This window comes from Rhopalosiphum padi, chromosome 4 (genome assembly GCF_020882245.1).
Source record: "Rhopalosiphum padi isolate XX-2018 chromosome 4, ASM2088224v1, whole genome shotgun sequence".
Classification (NCBI taxonomy): domain Eukaryota; kingdom Metazoa; phylum Arthropoda; class Insecta; order Hemiptera; family Aphididae; genus Rhopalosiphum; species Rhopalosiphum padi.
The window spans coordinates 31,466,276-31,488,412 of record NC_083600.1 but is presented as its reverse complement, the minus strand read 5'-3'; the positions used below and the strand labels follow the sequence as shown (position 1 = coordinate 31,488,412).

The window sequence follows — 22,137 nt, the reverse complement described above, 5'->3', positions numbered from 1 at the left end:
ATATAATAAGATAATTGGTTAATGACAATGTTTATTAATCGTTTATTTAAGACAATACAATAGTTCGTTAGTAATGATACTCGATAAATAGTACAACAGTTATATTGAAATGATTAATATAGTGATATAATATACCTACTTTTTTCATAAATGATTATTATCAGATAGCACCTATAAGTTATTTAGTTCGATGTATATTAGATATCTATGTATATATTTAAATATGTAACAATTAAAATTTTTATTTAAAATTATGGATTTACTCAAGTTACGACGTTTTATTTTATTTCAGTTTTAATTACTTTAATCTTAGTTAATTAGTTGTTTACCTCTAAGGAAAACCATCTGTATACCGTCCACCACAACTAGTACAAAGATTACAGTCAGTAAGCGTATAGGTACAAAACGATTTCAAAATTATCTCCTTTTTAAACGATAATTTCACAAGCCATTTATGTAATATTATTGCCCATATAAATTAACCCAAACGTAGAGGTACCAAGTTTTTAATTATCCTAGCTCTGGTATATTTTAAAAATAATACAGATTGACTATATTTCATTACTTATTCCATCAAATTCGAGAAGCTTTTTATCTCTTTAGACTATTTTATATGTCTACAGACTTTCTTCAAGTACTAACTATAAAGGTCGTGTATGCGTTGTTCTCGTTACTCTAAGTCGTTTTTTTCTATTTATTGTAATATAATACTGATATACTTGGTATTATCTCTATAAATTTAGCAATAAATTTGTGTTACATACCTTTTTATTGACATATTGGTTATCGACTCTAGTAATTATAATATTATTTTATCTTTCTATAGTACTAAGATTGATTCATTCACAGTCATTATATGAAATTCAAAGCAATTAGGAAAATTATACTATCCACCTTGGTATAGATTTAAATTTATTTAGACTGCAAGATTGATATTTATTTCCTGTAGTAATTGATTCTCTCTATGCATGATATTGTAGTTTAATTTATCCTAAAAGTATAAAAATTTAATTTATGTAAAACTGTGGAAGGTTTAATCAAATTTTCGTATCTAAATTTGATACGTATAATCAAAAATACACTTCGTAAGCTTTACGCCTGTCCTTGGATAATGCAAGGATATTACTACTTTAAGCTTTCTTGAGAAAATCATTCTATATGAGTTTCTTCTAAATTTAATAATTCTCCTTGCTTATTAAAGGTTCATATTTCTGTTTTAAAATTAATTTGTCTAATGGTATAGTAAAATTTTTATTGAAATATTTATCATAATAAGTGATATTCAATATTGAAAATCGTTTAGTTCCTAATTAATTTAATACATTTATATCTGAATGTCTATTCCATACAACAATAAAATTTATTTTATCGCTTTTTAAAATATAATTTTCTATATACACACTAAACAGGCGTTAAACTTTTTACCCTTGAACCTAAACTGTTATTCAACTATTATATTGTTTATATTTTATTATTTATCACAGTTAATTCAGTACCATTTTATATTTAATAAAATAGATATTATGTATAAATATTTTATTCAAAACTATTATTTATTTTAAACAAATCCAAAAATATATAATTTATATAATATCTGCTATGAAGATTTTTTTTTTTTTTTTGGTATACAAATCGATTGCTTTTTTGACGAACTTCTAAAAATGAGTAGTTTTTTTACTTTTATACTTATTTTCATACGTTATCCTAATGTGTCCTGTCCCAAATTTGATAAGTATTAGTTATACGTTATTCAGAAATTGATAAAAATGTATTATATTTTACTGAACATTATACATAAGTTCTCGGTTCATCGTTAATAATAATAAACGATAATAAAATCGTAACGAGTATTGCACATTTAACAAATATATCTTGTTGACATTTGTATTTGTCGTATTTGTCAAGGGGTGAATGAAATTCTAGTGGCGATGGCATTTTCCCTCTCTCTGGAGTATACCTGGATTCGTCATTGTATAATATAATTATACATAAATTCATAATAATATTATTATGGCGTGGTTTCACGCCGGAGATGTTCTATACTCGTGACTGGTCGGTTGCCGTCGCCACGCAATCCCTATAATTTATATCGCACAAATGTGTATACCTATGCTATACATTTGCACTATCCTACCACATACCACCATGATCCCGTGAACATACCGTTCCGAGCAATAACTCTTCGTGGGTGAGATGTTGGTAGAGAACGCCGAACGTTAGAGAGGACGTCTGGCATGAGGAAATTAAAAGAAGAAAATTATTAATATCATCAACAAATCTACGTCGGAATTTCACGCACACCCTCACTGGTTTTGCGCGGTATGCCGGACAGTCCGCGGACCCGAAAATTTCCTCTTTACCAACCAAAAGTATTTTGCCGTATAGTGTTGTCCGTATTATCTGTATAATATGTCCGTCGCGTATGTATACTATACAGCATGGCCACGCAAGTCTGAATACACATATTATCTGCCAAGATGGCTGAAATTTGAGTTTACCAAATCTTTTGTTCGTCACCATTAGCATATTTCAGAATTTATGATTATACGTACTACCTACGGAAATGTACCATACAGTCAATAATATTATTATCCATAATATTTACTTATTATTACTAAATCATAATTATATTTTGAGAAGTTACAATCGGATTTTCGGATTCCATCGAGTTGAAATTCAAACATAATAAAGGAAATTATTCGAATAATTGCAATCACGAATAACTACAAAATACCCGAGGTGTGGGTCGAACGATGTTAATAAGTAGATTTATTATAGATTATTATTACAAAGTTGTAAATTTCCAATAATAATAATGATCTACGTGGACCAATGGTCTGACAATAGTGTTACAATATTATTTTTAGTTTTAGTACTAACAAAAAAAAATCGACTTCGTGTCCAATCGTAGTATACTGAGGGCACGGGAACCACCTTGAATAGTAATGCGTAAACAACGAACTGTCACAGTCATGCGGTATCGTGCCTGTAATTGCTTAATGATGATTATTTTCTTAAAATTTTGTAAAAACCATGTAATAATTTTTGTGTGTTACTTAAATAAACAAATTATCGATTCTATTTGTTCAATAAACAGTGGATATGAATACGATCAGTAAAATAACTTAAAACAATTAAGACATCAATATACATAGTCAAGTCACAGTTATTTTAAATGAAAAGAACACAAACTTAGGATTGAACATTTTTTATATTATAAAAGAAAAATTAGAATATGCACATACACACACACATAAATAAATATATAATATATTAAAAAAGAGGACCTTGGTGAAAAATATCGTGTTTTTAATAGTATTTTAAATACACAATTGTTTAGATAAATATTTTTTAGATTTTCTAAAAACTATAACACTTTGTATATGTACCTAATATGTTCAAAATAATAGGTATTATTTTCGAGTTAGTTTCATTTGATTTATATCCGGCTTTTTTTTTGCAAAATAAACGCGCAAATATATTTATTACTATATAGTTTGTAAAAAAAAAAAACCGACAAAAGTCAGAACGAAATCTAAGACAGGTACAAATACTTTTATTATGTTTAACAATTTATTTAGATATATTTTGTTTTATTGAGATTTACAACTTTATGTTACTTTCGTAAAATTTAGTTAATATAAAAATGTTGTATAACAGCGAAGTTATTATAATAATTAACTACAATGAACTATTTTAAGTTTTAATTAAATAATAATATATAATTTATATATTTTTTAAAAGATCTAAAATCGTACGTTGTAAATATATACACTAATAAATAAAATATAATCAAATGTTAGAATTAGATGATTGAATTCAAATAAAACGTATTACCTACTATTATGTATCCACCTGTTATATAACGTAAAATACGGTTTTTTTTTACGATCAAGCAATAGTTCTTGAGAAGAAAAATACTATTACTAAATAATGATATTGTAAATTTTCCATCATAGTTATTCCAACTTTAAAACCTTGTTAAAGGCATACACGTTAAAGGCTTTTAAATTGTTTATTACATCTCTATAAGAATAAAACCAATAATGTTCACGAATGTTCACGGGTATATACAATCCATTTATTGTGTGCTCGTTTACAAAACAAATTTTGCGGTACCCTATCATAAACACGGGTGATATAAAAATAATGACATTGCTGTAACGTTTATCAAGAGGTGTAATTAACATTATTCTGTAAGGGTTAAATAAACAATATATATATAGGTATATAATAAGCATTTGGTTTGTATAATATTTTATAAAATATATGAGTATAATGACAAATGTCCATCGCGTGTTTAAACAATAATTAGTTATAACATCGTATATTATCTATTTTATGGTTATTATACTAAAAAAGAAAAATTCTCTAAGAATACTATGCACATGAATAAGTAAACAAAAATAAATATACACATATATACATAATATATGCGGGTAATGTATGAAAATGAACAGAAATGTGTACGGGTCATTTTGTCGTTGTACCTATGTATATAATATTGTTGTTTAAGTTGCATGCATAAAAACGGCGAGTGAAAGAAAATAAAAATGTTCTAATGAGCATATAGTTTTTTCCATTCTAATTGATGCAGCTGAAAAAGATGATGCATGTTTTATTAGCCTCGCGTCACAATAATTATACTGGCAAAATGTACAAGCCTTGTGCTAGAACTGAAACGACTTTAAACAGTATTTTTAATTATACTTCGTTGAGCAAAGCGTTATTAGATTTTTTTACTAGCAATAAGTTCAACGGTCAAGTCGATATTCTTTTAAGCGAACACGATTCTAGATAATATTTGGTCACTGTATATAATAATATGCTGTAGTATTAATCGTGTATACGTGTACGATATTATCGCTACATATTATATAATTTTCACTTATAAAAGTTGCGCAAACATCGAGCGTAAAGGCCCGCTGCGCGTTTAAATTATATTGTTCCAAAAACACGAGTCTGAAAACTTTTTAAGCTACTTGACATATACGATAAACGCCACCCAGCCACAATCCAGCGCCGAAAAAAAAAAGTCAATTACAATCTAAAGTTTCGATAACGTTGACTGAATTTGTTGACAACGATGTAATCGTCTCCAGTATCGGGTATACGGTAGACGTAGAGGAGGACCGAATATCGAAACTGGGCCTTTCACAAAGTAACAACATCGAAAAATGACTTCGTCAGAAAAAATAGGGGAGAAAATGAGAGGAAAAAGGTTATCGAATACGTTCGATCTCTGCGTATGGGGTACCTCTTTGACCCTTTCACCTTCTACCACCACCGAAAACTCGCCTCCTCACGCGTCCGGAGGGCTAAAAAGGAAATGGTTTGTGTAATAAAAGGAAATGGTTATACACCATATACATAGTGCATAGTGATGCGGATGTGGAAATTTTCTCTGGCAATACCGTCAACGATGATGTGCCTGCGTACTGTAATATTACAGGCGCTAGCCAGTCGTTTAATACTTAGGTATCGATATGTAAATCAATACTCGTGAGTGAATGCATTACATTGGTTTTGTAGTGATGATGTGTGCTTTTTTTCTAGACACATTTTTTCGGATGAAGTAATATTATAAACATTAAAAGTTTTCGTGGTGTTATGATTACATTTAGATTAATAAACATGACTTATTGAAGTTTCATCTTAATAAATGAACTCTAGAATTTTTTTAGATAGTTTGCTACTTTTTCTATTTTTTCAAAAAAAAATTACTGAATAGCCAAAATTTGGTATTTTGATGAAATAATAAAATCATAAATCCAAAATAATAATCCAAAAAGACTTTCCATTAATCCAAAAATTATATATTTATACATAAATAATATAATGGTATACCAGTTATAATTCTAAAAAGTGGGTATCAGTTTTTTGTTTACGCATATTTAGAAATTTTAATTTGATATTTACTTAGTTTTTTAATTTATCTCATTAAAAATAATTTTTTTTCTAAGATATAATATCTAATATAGTTTATTTTATTGTTTTAAATAAAAAATATGAATCTATATTTTAAATGCGTTTAATTTCCATAATTACCTATAATATTTTTTTTTGTTATACGTCTCCACAAATATTATCATAAGGCGTAAATTTGATTTTTGATCGTGAACACACAAACGATTCGTCTTTTATAATTTGTAGTTGGGTCACTTGTACACGTGATAGATAGAGAGGTGAAATACATGATTACCTACATCGATTAAATAACAAAACAAACTATTATATTTCGTTTAATAATAATGCGTACTAGGATCAAAATTAAATAAATAATTATTATAATGTATTATAAATGCTGTAGAAATGTCCACACTTTTTTTTCGCTATGCATCGGTAAAACAATGTACTAGGTATTATATAGAATTATTCATCAAGCAAGCTTACCTCTTTTTGTCCTTGAATAATGCATTTATTTAAATCATAACTTTTGTAATCCCTTGGTAGGTATAGATACTTAAAGACCATATTTTCATATACTTAAAAATGTTTATGTAATTTAAAGAGTGCCCTATAGTACCTATAATACAAATTTCCTTTTTTTCTAACGACAACTGCCTTTTTTACTGTAAATTGTTTCATATTTTATTAGAAAACTTTGATATAATATCTTAATCGAAATTTAAACGAGTAGTTTGTTTGAGTTATTAAACTGTATGTTTTAAGGATAATATTCCATGATATAATAGGTTTGAAATTTAATTATTTAAGTATTAAAAAATATGGTTTAAAAGTAAACTTCACTATTCTAAAAACATAATATTTGAATAAATGCAATAATTGAATAAAATAAAAGTTATTATGCTTGACATCAAGTACCCCAAAGTGTAATACGAGACCTATTATATTACAGGACAGTAAGACACGTGTTCCTGTAAACACAAAAAAATGTAATGAGAATTTGCTTTTAGAAGATTCATACCAAAACTTATATTATGTTTATAAAAACATCCGTGAAACATTGACGCAACTTATTATTTTAGTGCCAAACAATTTATTAGAAAAAATATTTATACTTAATATTAAAATAAAATAATTAAAGGTATAAAAACATTAAAAATAATCATTTTAGAACATGACTTATTTTTATTGTCTGTATAAATATTTCTGTTTAGTCATTAAATGTACCAAGTATATATATGTCGACTTTCAGCCATAAAAAATATTGACTTCAGTTTTTTGAATTTGTATGCACCGCTAAAATGCATACTTCAAGGATGTTGATTAAAATTACAAACTCGTTATAAACATTAGATAAATAAAGACAATATTTTATGGTGCTGTTGTAGCACCCTATCTATAGTCTCATTGTCTCAACTACCCCATATTACTTCTATTATTTATTATTTTTTTCATAGTCATAAATTATTATTACAATAATTATTATTATCTTACTCATCACGCACCAATATCACATCATCATGGTAAAGTATATACATTTTATAAAAATCGGTTGATGTTTGGTGTTACTCGTCCTGGCTGTTTTTTTTTTTTTTTTAATTACTGACCATGATAATAGTAATATCTATTTTTATATTATTATTATTATTATTATAAATACAATTATATTACATGAGAAAAGACCATCTTGTAGTGATAGAACCCAATACATGTTAATGGATAATGATTAGGTATCGTTTTCCATCTGGTTCGTGGCATATAAAATATTACATTATACAATGCTGGTATTAATTTCATTTTGAATACTCATATAACATATGCAATTTTAATGTTTCTATGATTAAATAAATTTATTGTACATACTATGTAGCATGAATTTGAAAAACAGAAAAATAAAATGTAAAATATGAAGAAAAAATGAAATTAAGTCATTTTCAAATCTACACCCATTAGGTGTTTGACAATTTATGTCAAATACCTTGTTAGGATTATACGTCTTTTAAACATTATAGATCCGTCAGGACACGCACTTTATACATTAGCGTTGTCTACCTTATGAGATATCCAACATTATTTTCTGTTTAATCAATGTATTTTGCAAGCAGTTTAATTTGCTCACTATAAGCTTGAATAATTTTCATGAGGTAGGTAAAAAAAGGTATAATATCCGGGACAGAAGAAAAAGAGAGTTAAAATACCTACGTAGTATAGTTAATTAATTAATTAATTGTATAATTGTAAACAACAATAATATTATAGTAATAACAAGTGTACTTGACTTTTGCGCATTTGTTTATTGTATTCGAGTTTGAAATGAAGTCTATCAATTATATTATGTTCCATATTTAATCACCAGTCTTCAGAAATTTTAATGTTTAACAATGTATTTGAAATATCCGTTAAAAATTGTAAATAAAGTTTGTCCCAGAGCAATCCTATTTTAAGCACCACCATGTTTATTTTGTATTTATTATTCAATATTTTAGCAGTTGCGTTTCATACTTAGTAAAAAACAAAAATAATTATTGTTTTCAATATAAACACAATTTGGTTTGGATAACCGATGAAGTTAAAAAAAAAATAATCGTTAAAAATTATATACATAGTTAAAAAGGGAATTTTTTTTCAAAAAAAAAAAAAAAGTTATCATGTACATAAATTAAATTGATATATTTTTTATAATATAATATTAATTATATACATACCTATCTACACATTAATAAAGGCATTTTATTTGATTGATAAATACATTTTTGAGAACCTTTAAGTGTAATTTATTTAAGCGTAACTAAAATTAATATTATAATAGTAATATGTTACATTTTTATTCAAACATTAATAAACCATGGTTATTTAGCCATGTGATTTATTAAAGAATCTTTTATAATATTTTCTTAACAGCGTGACAAACATTAAACAAACTCACATAACCGTATTATACTCAGTACTCACACGTTTAGAATACGATGTGCATGTTTGACACAATAATAATAACAGTTTTAATAGCTAATCATTTAATGTACAAGCGTGTGTTATTATGTATTTATGTTGATCGTCAGTAGGTATAATTTAAACTTATAATGCAGCACTTGTAATATATTTTCACGTATTAAATATTATTCTTTGAATCAATTGAACAAAAGGCAATTTATAACAATGACTTTCTGTATGCTGACGAAAATATTAGAGGGGTTAGTATGACAAAAACATTCTCTCGACGTCCCATTGTTTACTTGCCGTGTTACCCTTCTTTGTAACGTCGTAAAAGTTACATTTTATATAACACACACACACACACATACACATACACACATATACTATGTATATATGTATGTATGTATGTATGTATGTATGTATGTATGTATGTATGTATGTATGTATGTGCGTATAAGAAGAATGAAGAAAAATATAATAATATTTATAGTGAGCTTTTTAGTGAGTTTTAATTACTCGAAAAATTGATTAAACTTCGGCAACGTACTTACCACAGAGAAGTTTAAAGAAATTTAAAATGGAAGAAATTAACCACCATGTCAGAAACTTACTAAATTGGCTAATTAAATTGGTAATATTACGTATAATAATGTATTTCAAACTTTGTTAGAAATTATTTTAAAAACCAGTACGATGGTATAAAATTAAATTATATTCCTTTATGTTTTATTAGGTAGTACATTGCAGTTACGGAAATAGATTTTCATTATTTATTGAGCTGATGGCCATGTCAGATTGCATAATAACCATACTGACGGCATTAGTCAGATGTAATAATCTATAAATTCGTTTAAATTTAAACTTTTAAAGAGTTATCACAACGCCAATATTTTTTTTTTTTAATAATTTTTAATGGGTTTGTATAGGTATACCCTAACTCCTAAGACATATAATAGTTAATGACGAGTTTATATAGGTGATCTCAGCTAGAAAAAGATTCTACTGTGAATTATTTTGATTTAACGATACCTATTTTATTATTTACCATCGGATTACTCGTTACTCGTAGGTATATGATGCATAGTTTTCGTTCCAGTATACCTACATCATAAATAATAATAATTAATATTATAGTCTTATAATTGGCTATGTAAACATAATCGACTACCTTCGATGTATTCGTATTATTATGGAACATAATTTGATGTTATAGATATCGATCATATTAAACGAAAATTATTACAACGAAATAATATGGCAATCATATTTTGAACAACATTATGTACCGGAAATTATTTATAAAAATAAATAAATAAATACGATTTTCTAATAAGCGAATAAAATATTAGAATGTATACGTTTATACACTAGTAGTACACAAATTATAAAATATAATTTTGTGTGATTATTGTACGTGTACGGAATGCAGTTTATTAAAATAGCATAAGCTAATGACGTTAAGATGTGTTTATAAAATAAGTTGTTAGTGAATTTTTATACTCAATCCAGCTTAACTGACAGCGATCATCGTTTAATTTGATTCAATAATAATAAATATGATTGGCGTGTTGCAAGTATGGGCGTATGAAAAGAAACTTTTTTCGGAGTAGTGGCACAGTAGAATTATATATTAACACTCAGGGTAAAAAAAATAAAATAAAAATGTTAAGTAATTTTGTTTAACGATTTATAATAACCGTTCTTTATAATATTTTTATTATTTTATTAAATTTCATAGATTTTTTACATAATCGTTTGCAGATGGGTTCAATCATTGGTGTATTATATTATTGGTATATCGTAAATTGGTAACTGAAAAGAGACACATAATTTATTGGTTGATCATTTGGCGAGTATCGTGTAAATGTCACATCAATCGTAGTGCTTGATCCTGTGATTGGTATTGTTAGATTACATTTTTTATTACATGTTATAAATATAAATTATATGAGTCTCAAAGAACATTTATAAGTGGTTCTGAGTTATTCAATATAAAGTTTACTTAAAATCTCCAGTCATACTTAGTGGTAATTAATCTATTCCTTCACCGATAAATTCTTCTTCTTCACGAGAATAGAGCAATATAAAAAAATCGTGTAAATATGTATGCATAATGTTTAATAATTTACAGTTAGTTTAAATTTTACGATATAATATAATGAAAGCAAATTAAAAGATAACATTGGTGACATTTTCATAATTTTGTACCATAGAAAATTTAGGTAATTTGATTACACAGTGATTCTGCAATATTATTAAATAATACTTATTACTGTTGGAAGTTAGGGGCAAGTATTTTATATGAGTTATAATAATTATTTACAATTGTTTCAATATTATTTTATTACTTTTCACTATACACTATTATTGCATAATATGCTCGTAAGTATGTCATACATTGATATTAATATGATTTGTTTTTGAAACCGAAATAGGAGTGGCATTGCGTCTGAATACGATTAAACAACATAAATATATTACTTTAATATAGGTATCACTTTGATATAGTTTTATAGCTAAAATATTAAAGTCCGATAGTTTAACCATCGTTTCACTCGTGATATATGTATATTATCACTGTAATGCATTGTGTAGTCATGTGTGTTTTATAACTGAATCAGTTCTATGCATTTTGAATGTGATATAAATTTGTAATAATAGTGTGAAAATTCAATTTATAATTGAAGCAAATGATTTATGGAACCTCGAAAGAGTAGGAAGAGTTATTACATAGTATACACCTATAAGCCATATGGTTGTTTCTACTATATAATATGAAAATAATATTCTATTATCATGTACCGACACCGTACCTAGCTATATTAAATAAACATTAAATAGCCTAAATAGTTTCTTTATAATATTTGTTTTATTAATTAAAAATAATACAATGTATTCATTGTATATATTATAAAAAAGCAGAATAATTGTAATTTAAAATTAAGAATCGAAATTCTGAAGAGAAAAAAATATTAAATAGGTAAACTGTAAACAATTATGTTGCATAACAAATAATCTAATAATTTAAGGTTATAGTTACGTTTTTTTCTAATAATTATCGGACATTTATTAATCGTGCCAATGTATATTGTTATATTACATCGACCAAAGTTAATAAATGTTTATACTATACAAATGATCATCGATATAAATTTATAAATAATTTTTCAGCCAGTTATTGTGTTTCAAAATTGTATTATTATGCACGCTACTCTACTCGTAAAAAAAATATGACACAATGATATAGATTACCAATTTGTAGTACAGAAGTACTGTGTTTTACGCAAATATAGAACATATCCATCAAATATGCTTCGCTTAACTCATATAATCTATTCGTTCGTCAATCTTCTCAGATGCGACCATCCTTTGTGACGGTTAACGTGCTTAAATAAATCGTTTTAATATTATATTGAGTTATGTCATCTGAAATAAATTTAAAATATTTTTTATGGTGTCTACTCGCATACATCGTTAAAAATATAATATGTTACTCATCATTTCAATTTAAAAAATATTTTAATAATTTGTTTTTTCTTTAATTTTTAAATACATAATGTTTATAGTTTACAAAACTATTTTAAATGTAAATTATGATTAAGTGAAAAACATTATTATACGAAAATAGCCAATGGAAAAGATTTTGAAGCTTGTTTCTCTAAAAAAAGATATGAAAAATAACATCACATACTTATAATAACAAAAAAATAAAAAACCCATGTATAATAATATAATATATTATTATTATAATTTATTAATTCATTTTTTTTTCAGATATGCCCAAATTCGCTGAACCGATAACAAATGTTACGGTTCCGGTTGGCAGAGAAGCAACAATAGTGTGCATCGTGGATGATCTTGGTTCTTATAAGGTAAAGCGTAAACTAAATTAGTCATTAATTTATTGCTATATTTATTTAGCAGAAAAACGTAAAATTTATTCTACAAAAAAATGTATACCAATATTTAATCTTGTGTCAATCTAAAATCCAGAGTTTATATCTTGTTTGATGCTTTAATTTTAGCTTATTTATAACTAATCAACACTCATGAGTCATGAGTAACTTCAATAGTTACAGAAATAGTTTAAATTTTTTACAAATTTTTCAGAAAAATTAAAACAATTAATATTTTTTATTTCATTCGAATGATGTATACAATTTTTAATCGCTCATAAAAAAATTTTTGTAGTTTATGGAATATTTTATTAAATACTGGTTAGGTTTTTGACAAATAAAATATTTTTTATTAACAATTAAATAATAATTTTCTAAATTTTTAAAACATTGATTTATAAGCACAAAATAGTTTTATACGTTAGTGTATGACTTGTATAATTTTAATGCTTGCACATTTTTGATAGATATTGCGTTTTAACAAAATAATTTTGTCTTGTCTTAAATGAATTGTCAACAGCTGTTGACGTTGCGGCATTTATGGAGGTGGCTAAAGGTTGAAAACATTATAAATAAGCTCTTTGGTGACATGCTGGTAATTTGATTGTCTGCAGTCCTTATAACAACATAGTCCGAACGGATTTTGCAGTTTTATACCGGTTTTGAGTGACGTCCATCCAATTATTATTATTTAGTCAAAAATCATGATCCATATACCATATATCTACTTAATACAGTGTATCTTTGTATACACAAGCTAGTAGAATTATATTATTTTTTTTTCACACTGTGTCACATTAAATAACGACCAAAAGAATAATAATATTATATCTTGTCGTATGTCTATATTTCCATCACCGTTAGTACCCTACAGACATACTGAAGAATACTGGCTAAGTTTTTGAACAATATTCCTACTTGGTTGATGGTTGAATTGAATTAAAAAAAATAAATTGATAAAACTCGGTTACTTTTATTATAATAGAATAATAATAAAAACAGATCAATACATCAATTTGAGTTAAGGTGAATTTTTTCACGATCAATTAATGAAAAATGGTGTGACATCCGAGTGACATATACTTGTCAAAGGTTTCAAAAATAATATAATTTATTATATACGTATATTATACAAATTACTTATATTACGAGTATTTATTTAAGTAATAAAATACTATGAAATACTTTAAGCACATTTGAATTAAACATTATTAATTATTTTGATTTTATTAACACACCTAGGACCTACTATTTTGTATAGGCACATTTTAGATAGTTTACAAATATAGATACTTTGAAGTGTTATATTTGTGTGTATAATTACATTATACTATGATAAATTTAACTAGAAAGAATAATAATTTAACACGCTTATTAAATAGTAATAATTACATATTTATGTATTAGATTATTCGATCCGTATCTATATAACTACTATATCTATAATGTATTATAAATTAATATAAATATAGGTATATTTAATCTTATGATTCAGTAAATAATTCATTGTATACTAAATTTTTTATGAGAAATACCTAACAATTGGTATTTTATATTATTTTAAACCAATTATATTAATGTGTATATTTTTAGATTTTTAACATTATTGTATGCGTATGTACTATTACGATTTACATATTATACCTACTATAATACAGGGAAATATATACAGCAATTATTTAAGTAATTAGGAACCGTGCAAAATGTAAAACAAAAATGCAATTCGATTGAGTATATTGTATGATATTAATTTTAAGACTGTTGTTTAAAGTTTATAGTAAATATTATTAATATCATAATTATAAATGATTTCAGGTATCTAAATGCTAATGATATTATATTTAATAAAATTTACTTTTTCTGCTCGTAATAACAAAAATAATTTTTGTCATAAAATAAAATAAAATAAATTATTATTTGTGACTTGACTATTAGTATTAAAATGACAATTGCCCAATAAAATATTATTTTAAATGTATTATGCAATGTATAACAGATCATTGTATGCACATTATAATGCATAGGTATCCATCAAAAATCATCGGTTAGGTTTTTAGGTTATATCAATAAGACACTAGCGAATAAATTAGTGCCGAAAGACAATCAATAAAATATGATAACGTGAATTTATCAAATATATAAAATATGTTTTTCAAAATATGCAATTTTTACTTAACAATAACTTATGACATTGGTAAATTTATTAAATTCATATTGCGCGTGAGCATGTTTGTGACAGAATACATGGAAATTATTTATAACAGACATATTATAAAATACTAATATAAAATTCGCCTGTGCAATCAACATAATATTAATAATCATATAATATTATAATTAATATTTTTGATACATTCCATTGTTTCGTTACTATACGAATACAATAATTATGACAATTGAAAATTTTAAATTTAACAACGTATTTTTTATCGAGCGTATATAAAACGTACGTTGCAATAATATTTCAAACGTTAATGTCGTATAAATATGTTAGGTGTACATACATTTAATTGCATGTTATTAGGTAGTAGATACAATTTTCAAATTGTAACGAGAGATCGAATAAAATATTCTACTTGTTTTAAAATCATAATAATTATACTCACTATGACCGGAAGAAAGTATAAAATAGAAAACAGACGTATTATTTATTGTTTACCTTTAAAGTGGTTTCGCATTGATAACTTGTAAAACATATAAACTAGAAATTAAATTACGCAATTCATTATTTATTTTCTTTTTCGGAGAAGGAAAACTTAAGTTATGAAAAATGTAATGTTTTGAAAATTTTAGTGTTTTACATTTTTATTTTGACTCGAAAAAAATCCGTCGTAAATTTTGGAGTACCATAGCGGGCTTTCAGATGTTCATTGTTGTGCTTTTGAGCTAAAAAAAAAAATAGTTAAATAATAAATTACTCTGCATTCGTTAAGTAGATTTTATTTATCGGATTCATCTTAATTTATCATTTACTCATTTGTTCTGCTTAATGTTTTTTTTTTCGTTTTTGTGCATTGTTTAAAATATCTCGGCATAATAATATATGACGATGACAGAACTTTTGTTTTATAATACCTCTACACTTAATGTTGTGATAATATGTTAATATAATATGATGATAATCAATGATCACAGGAACACACGCGTGAATAATATGATATGAATTAAGACAATTAAGTGAAAATATAACTGCACACCTCAACTACGTTATTTATTGTAATAATAGTTAAACGTAAATACATTATAACATATTTATATTTTATATATCCGTCGAATCGATGATTCCAGATAATATATACGTCGTATATGCGAGTTTTCTCGTAATAATAACAACGTCCGGAAAAGTCTGCGGTTTCTCACGTACTCTCGACGTGGTTAAGACGAAATTATTCCTTCAGATATTTTGAAATTAAATATTTTTGATAATTATAATAACTTGCTATATCGGTACCTCGATGTAATCGGCATGAGTTTCACAGTCGCTGTTCCATCGAACAGTCTGATAATAATATACATATTGTTTGTTTTTGTTTCAATACTACAATATGCATGGAAATTAACGTCGGTGGTCGTAAATAAATCATTCACCACAAAAGTCAGAAAGCATAATAATATTATTTTTATTATTAGAAGTATAGTCGTAGTAACTAGCAATCGTGGTAGTGGCAGTAGCGGTTGTAACGTCCTTCAATAATAAAAAAGTAGGTAAAATAAAAAATGCTGACCCGACGTCGAAAACTCAATTTACATACTTATTTAATACTAATGGAATTTCGACTGGCAGCATAAAGCACGCTCATACTCCCGTATTATCTCAAAGTTGCTTGCAAACCATCGGGTAAAATCGTATTATGTAAATATATAAACTAGAAAAAAAAATCGTTTTCCGATATAATTGTTATTGCGCACGAGAAGGAGTATTAGTAGCTATAAACTGCAATGGTATCTTTGTGTTTTCTTTACTTTTTTCACCCCCATTTTTATTGCCATCGTTTTATCTTGCGAGGGAGAAACCGAGGAGTAGAGGTCGTTTGCCACGCGAGTCGATATTTCGATTACATGCATTGATACCACCGAACCATTATGCGGCCTTTTAACAAAGGAAACAAAATAGTTTCTTACTGAACTCGAGTTACAAACGTTTAAAGATGAAGGTACCCACCTACGTACAATGTGCATACTATATATATATGCAATATCTGCGCAGAGAGTACTTGGACACCACTCTCTGGTAGGCTATCCCTGACAGACGACAATTGGAATAAATGCGTAACCGAAAAAAGGAGTATATACGTAAGCAGGAAGCAGCTTGAACTGAACTCGTTGTAATTTTTTCTTTACGCAAAGGAAAACGTATGAAACTGTTCGGAAGTTACATTGAAAAAAATGTACTTATTAGCACAATTTATTATAATAGGTTTTATGACTTTATAAGAACATTAAAATTACGTGCACTTACTTCAATATGCTAAAGCTACACACAAAATAATGAAAAATCGAAATTCATTTTTCAATGCTTAAAATAAGTTCAACCATTTTCTGATTGAAGTAGTAAACGATAATAAAACTAATTTAATATAAATTTTATGAAGAAAAAAAAAACAATAATTTTTGAACTTTGAGTTAACACATGTATTTCTAAATAGTAAAAAATTAATTTTTGATTCTAGTCAAAAAATACTAATACAAATTATGAACGAAATGTTTTTACATTCAACACTTTTAGTTACTTATATTGCTGACGACAAAAATATTATTTAAATTCGTAAAAACCCGGTTACAGCTTCAATTAACTTGCCGTCCCATTTTAATTTAATAGCAGACTGGTACAGTAAACGGAGAGTTAAAATTAACCACTCTAAATCAGTTCATGCTACCTTAACGCTAAGACACGGTGACTGACTAAATGTATTCGTATTTATTAATAGTACTCCAAATCCAACTTCCGATACAGTAAAATACTATTAGGATTCTCAATCTATAGATAAAATATTAACATGGAATAAACAAGTACAAATAAAGACTTATTCTTAATGCTCATACAGAGTATTATAGTGTACACGAATACTCAAATCGTTAATTTTCAATAATAATTTCACAAACTCAAATACAATTATTTATAATTTACATCCTCAGACATCATTTCGAGCTGTTATATTTATATTGGATAAAAAAAAATGTAAGTACGACCCAGAAAGTTTTTATAAGACCTCATTAGTTTATAAGTATTAAATTTAAACTCATGCACCCAGTATTATACATAAACATAACCAACATGCGATTTATATTGATACATACAATCATTGTTATTTCATTAAGAGAAAATTAATAATATTAATTCATGTCCATATAGTCATCACTTTATTGGATATGTATATTGCATATTATAGGTATGTATTTCTGAACTTTATAGAAGTCGTGCTCTTTGGTTTTTATTTTATAAGTTATACATATATTACGCAGTATAAATTTATAATATAAGTATGTAATATATAACGTATTTAACAAAAGCACACAAGAATTCATAAATTTTTTTAGATTAAATTTAAATAAATAATTCATTAGTGTTTCGAATAAGATTAATGTACACAATACGGAAGAGACATTTTTTTTCAGAAACTAAATCAACGATGGTAAATATTTTTATCTATAGACAGATAGGGTGGAGAAATTATGCATTATATTATAAATAATATCTATGTGTTGCAAATTATTTTTAAAAATGGTTTTATTTTTTAAAGTATTTAAACGTTTTTATATTATTAGAATTATGATTTTTATTTTTAAAGAAAAGCATTTCATTTTAATAATTTATTCATATTTTTTAATAGAATAATACTACAACAATTTTTATTGATCTCAATCATTTTTATGCTCTAATTATCAATTTTTAATATTATGTGCATAGTTTTATTTTAACATTATATATACCGTCAATTATATTATATACAAAATAAGAACTATTATTATTTGTTTAGTATAAAATAGTAAATTATATAAAAAAATTCCATTTATTTTTTCATAATTTAGACAATATTTTCCAACACAAGTACAATTGATTTGAAATTTGTACTTTGTATTAATAATTAATTAAATTCGTCACAGCTATTTATGCACGAATTGATTGTATACTTTATTTGAATTTTATGTTTTTCAAACTAAAAATTTACTTGTAAAATTTGTAAAAAATATCGGTAGTTGATAATTGATACTTCTAAAATGTAGTTTTTTTTTATTAAGAAATCTAAAGTTTGTATTGAAATAAAAATAATACAACATTATTAGGTAATTCACAAATACACTTCTCACCTAATTTCGTAAATATTTGCTTTATCTTTGTGTAGAAAACAATTTCAATTTAATATACAACCCATTGGATATCACGATTTATAATTATGTAGATTTATCATAATAATAAATGTTATAATTATTATAGAACAAATATTTTAATACTCTTAGAAAATAAGGTTTATTAATATTTGACCACTCGTTGAATAATTAATGTTAAAAATGTAAATTTTTTGATTATTCAAATGGCTCTCCAAATTTTATGAGCTCCAAGTAGTTTATTTTAAAAGGTTGGTTTTGTTTTCAATTACATTGTATATTGTTATTTTGAAGAATTTGAATAACGTTGGTTTTATACAGCAGAGATGTTGCGACTAAATAAAATATCTTACATTGACTATACACCGAATATAACTATAGTAAGAAAATAAAAACAAGTGATAATGTTAAACGTTCATCTTTATTGTAATAGAATAACGACAAATATTACTTTATAATTGCAATATTTCATAATATTTTTATCGTAATGTCTACTTTGGAATTTGAAATACATTGTGTATATTATTCAGTTTAATAATATGATATATCTAGATTCTAGGTAGTGATGCTGTTAAGTCAACGTGTATCTATTCATTTCACGGATATTGTGTACAGTTTTTAATCTTTTGTGGGCAATAAAAATTTTTCAAATTTCTTACATAGAAATAAGTATTCCGAAGTCCGTTTCTACGTATAGTTAGAATTTTTCTAGATACGTGTCTGTACGACGATAAAAATTATCGATTTCATTCACACCAGCATTGAAGTAATGACTTTATTGCAATAGCAAAATTATGTTTGATTTCGATATGATGAAAATAATAATAATTTGCATACTTATTGCCAAATCACAACTTTATCGGAGGGTATGCCGACAACCACTTGAGCTGGTGGTAAAATATAGAATTTCAAATCAATTAAGATTACACAATTCAACGAATCGGCCATATTTTATCTTTTATACGTATTTTTATTATGAGTTTTGTTAACATGAATATTTTATTTAATATTTGAAATGGACGGTTTAAAATTTTATGAAAAATTGAATAATCTTTATTAGTGAAAAAAATCAAAATAGTTATGTTTAAGTGAGTTAAATTATTAAAATACAATGGAATATTATTACAATATATATAATTATAATATTTATTATCATTATTTTATATTATTTTAGTTCTATAAAATATAACAATAGTTTTATTCTAATTTAAATATAATACATATTTTTTTTTACTTAAAATGCATATTGTATAAAAATAGATAATTTTAAATTATTAATTGAAATAATATTTTATAATAGAAATATTTTATAAACAAGCTATCGCTTAATAAAGGGAGTATATTATATAAGCGTATAACTGTAAATATATTTTAATCTTATGAGTCGAATTATTAAAGAAATACGAAAATTTATTTAAAAAAGACTATTTTTAACTAATAGGTTTACCAAAAAATTCCAAATGTACTAAAAAGATAACTGAAATATCCAATTAACCTTCTTAATAGTTTGACTACAGAAATTTGCGAAAAATATTAGTCAGTTTTATACATATAATCGTACGTACACTGTGACAAATATTAAATTACTATTACAATTGTATAATTGATAATAAATTTTGGTCGTCTATTTGATAACATAATATTATGATACAAAGTATTTATCAGTGGGTATGGGATCGTACAATAATTTTCAACTTACTTCTCGTTACAGTAATAATTGCCATAAACAAATGATATAGTTATACAAATTGCAATCGAGATTATTCTTTAAATGCATTTGTAATTTGTGCTATAATAATGACCCGGGAAGCAAAGCATTTATCTTTAATAAAATAACCCCCGGGGATCGTTTGAGTATACTTGGAAGTTACTAGTTACTATAGTTTAACTGTTAATCGTCCGTTCTTGTTAAGAAATTACACGACGACTTTGTTTTTACGTGTTAATCCCGCGAAGAAACATTGTCTCTTATATTTTATTATTTTTTATAACGATGATATTTCATACAGACAGCTGATATAAAAAAAAACGTAAAAAACGTTTTTATTATTATTATTGGTATAATACCTAATATTATATTATTATACTAGTTACTATATTTTCACATTATTACATTTTGGTACTTTAGGAAACCGCCACGATAATTAAGCAATATAACGTTTCGGAAATTATAATTAAGAATTATTAATGCAACATCAATAAAAATAAATAAATATTTATCATAATAGGTATTTAATGTAACTTATGATGATATATATTACTTCTATATTTCTCTTTTTTTTTTTTTACATAAATATATTTTAAAAATGAAAACAAAATAAAAATCCAGAAAATTACTATATATTTATTTGGGATGATTATTTTAATCGATATTTAATGGTTTTAAAAACAATTATTATTAATAATATAAGTTTAAACGATTTAAACATACAATAATATTATGATATGTATTATCGTTATTGCAACACTTTGTATTTTGCTTTAATTTGATGTACAACACATATGAGTTTTGAATTTTATTTTTAAATATTGTTATTTTGTTATGAAGAAAATAAATTGCATAATCATAATATTAAGAAGAGCATTATTTTGTTTTGATTTCAGTTTGTCATTTATTTTCTACCGAGTTAACCGAATCACTTGTAAAAAGTCAAGTATTTACTATAACTTATCAAATATTTCTTGAAATAATTGTTCAATAGTAAAATATGCATATACTATAATATATAAGTTTAAATAAATAATATCTATATTTTAGGTAATATTACTATTCGATAAATCAGACAAAAATAATAAAATGTACTCGTATAAATTATTTCATTACTGTAAGTATTATGTTATGTAACTGTTTCTATATACTCTAAGTTAACTGATAGATTTTATTTTATTTTTTTCATAAGACGTGCTATATTATAACATTGAATGGTAATAAATAATGATTTATAGTTTTATTTAAATTTAAAACATTATAATTTATAATGTGCATTATACATAGGTTAACAAAATTATTTAATTATATGGTTTTGGTGTTTATTTTTCATAGAGTTTTTAATAACTTTAATGCTGCTCAATA

The 22,137-nt window shown here is 25.3% G+C and overlaps 1 protein-coding gene across 1 annotated transcript in view; it reads left to right on the top strand.

The window, feature by feature from the left end:
• The window catches only part of LOC132930121 (neurotrimin-like), a 171,030-nt gene that overhangs the window by 54,031 nt on the left and 94,862 nt on the right, over positions 1 to 22,137 (top strand). The window contains exon 2 of the mRNA XM_060995802.1: positions 12,616 to 12,713. Coding sequence (XP_060851785.1) covers positions 12,616 to 12,713 — 98 coding nt within the window. The remainder of the gene's footprint in view (positions 1 to 12,615; positions 12,714 to 22,137) is intronic.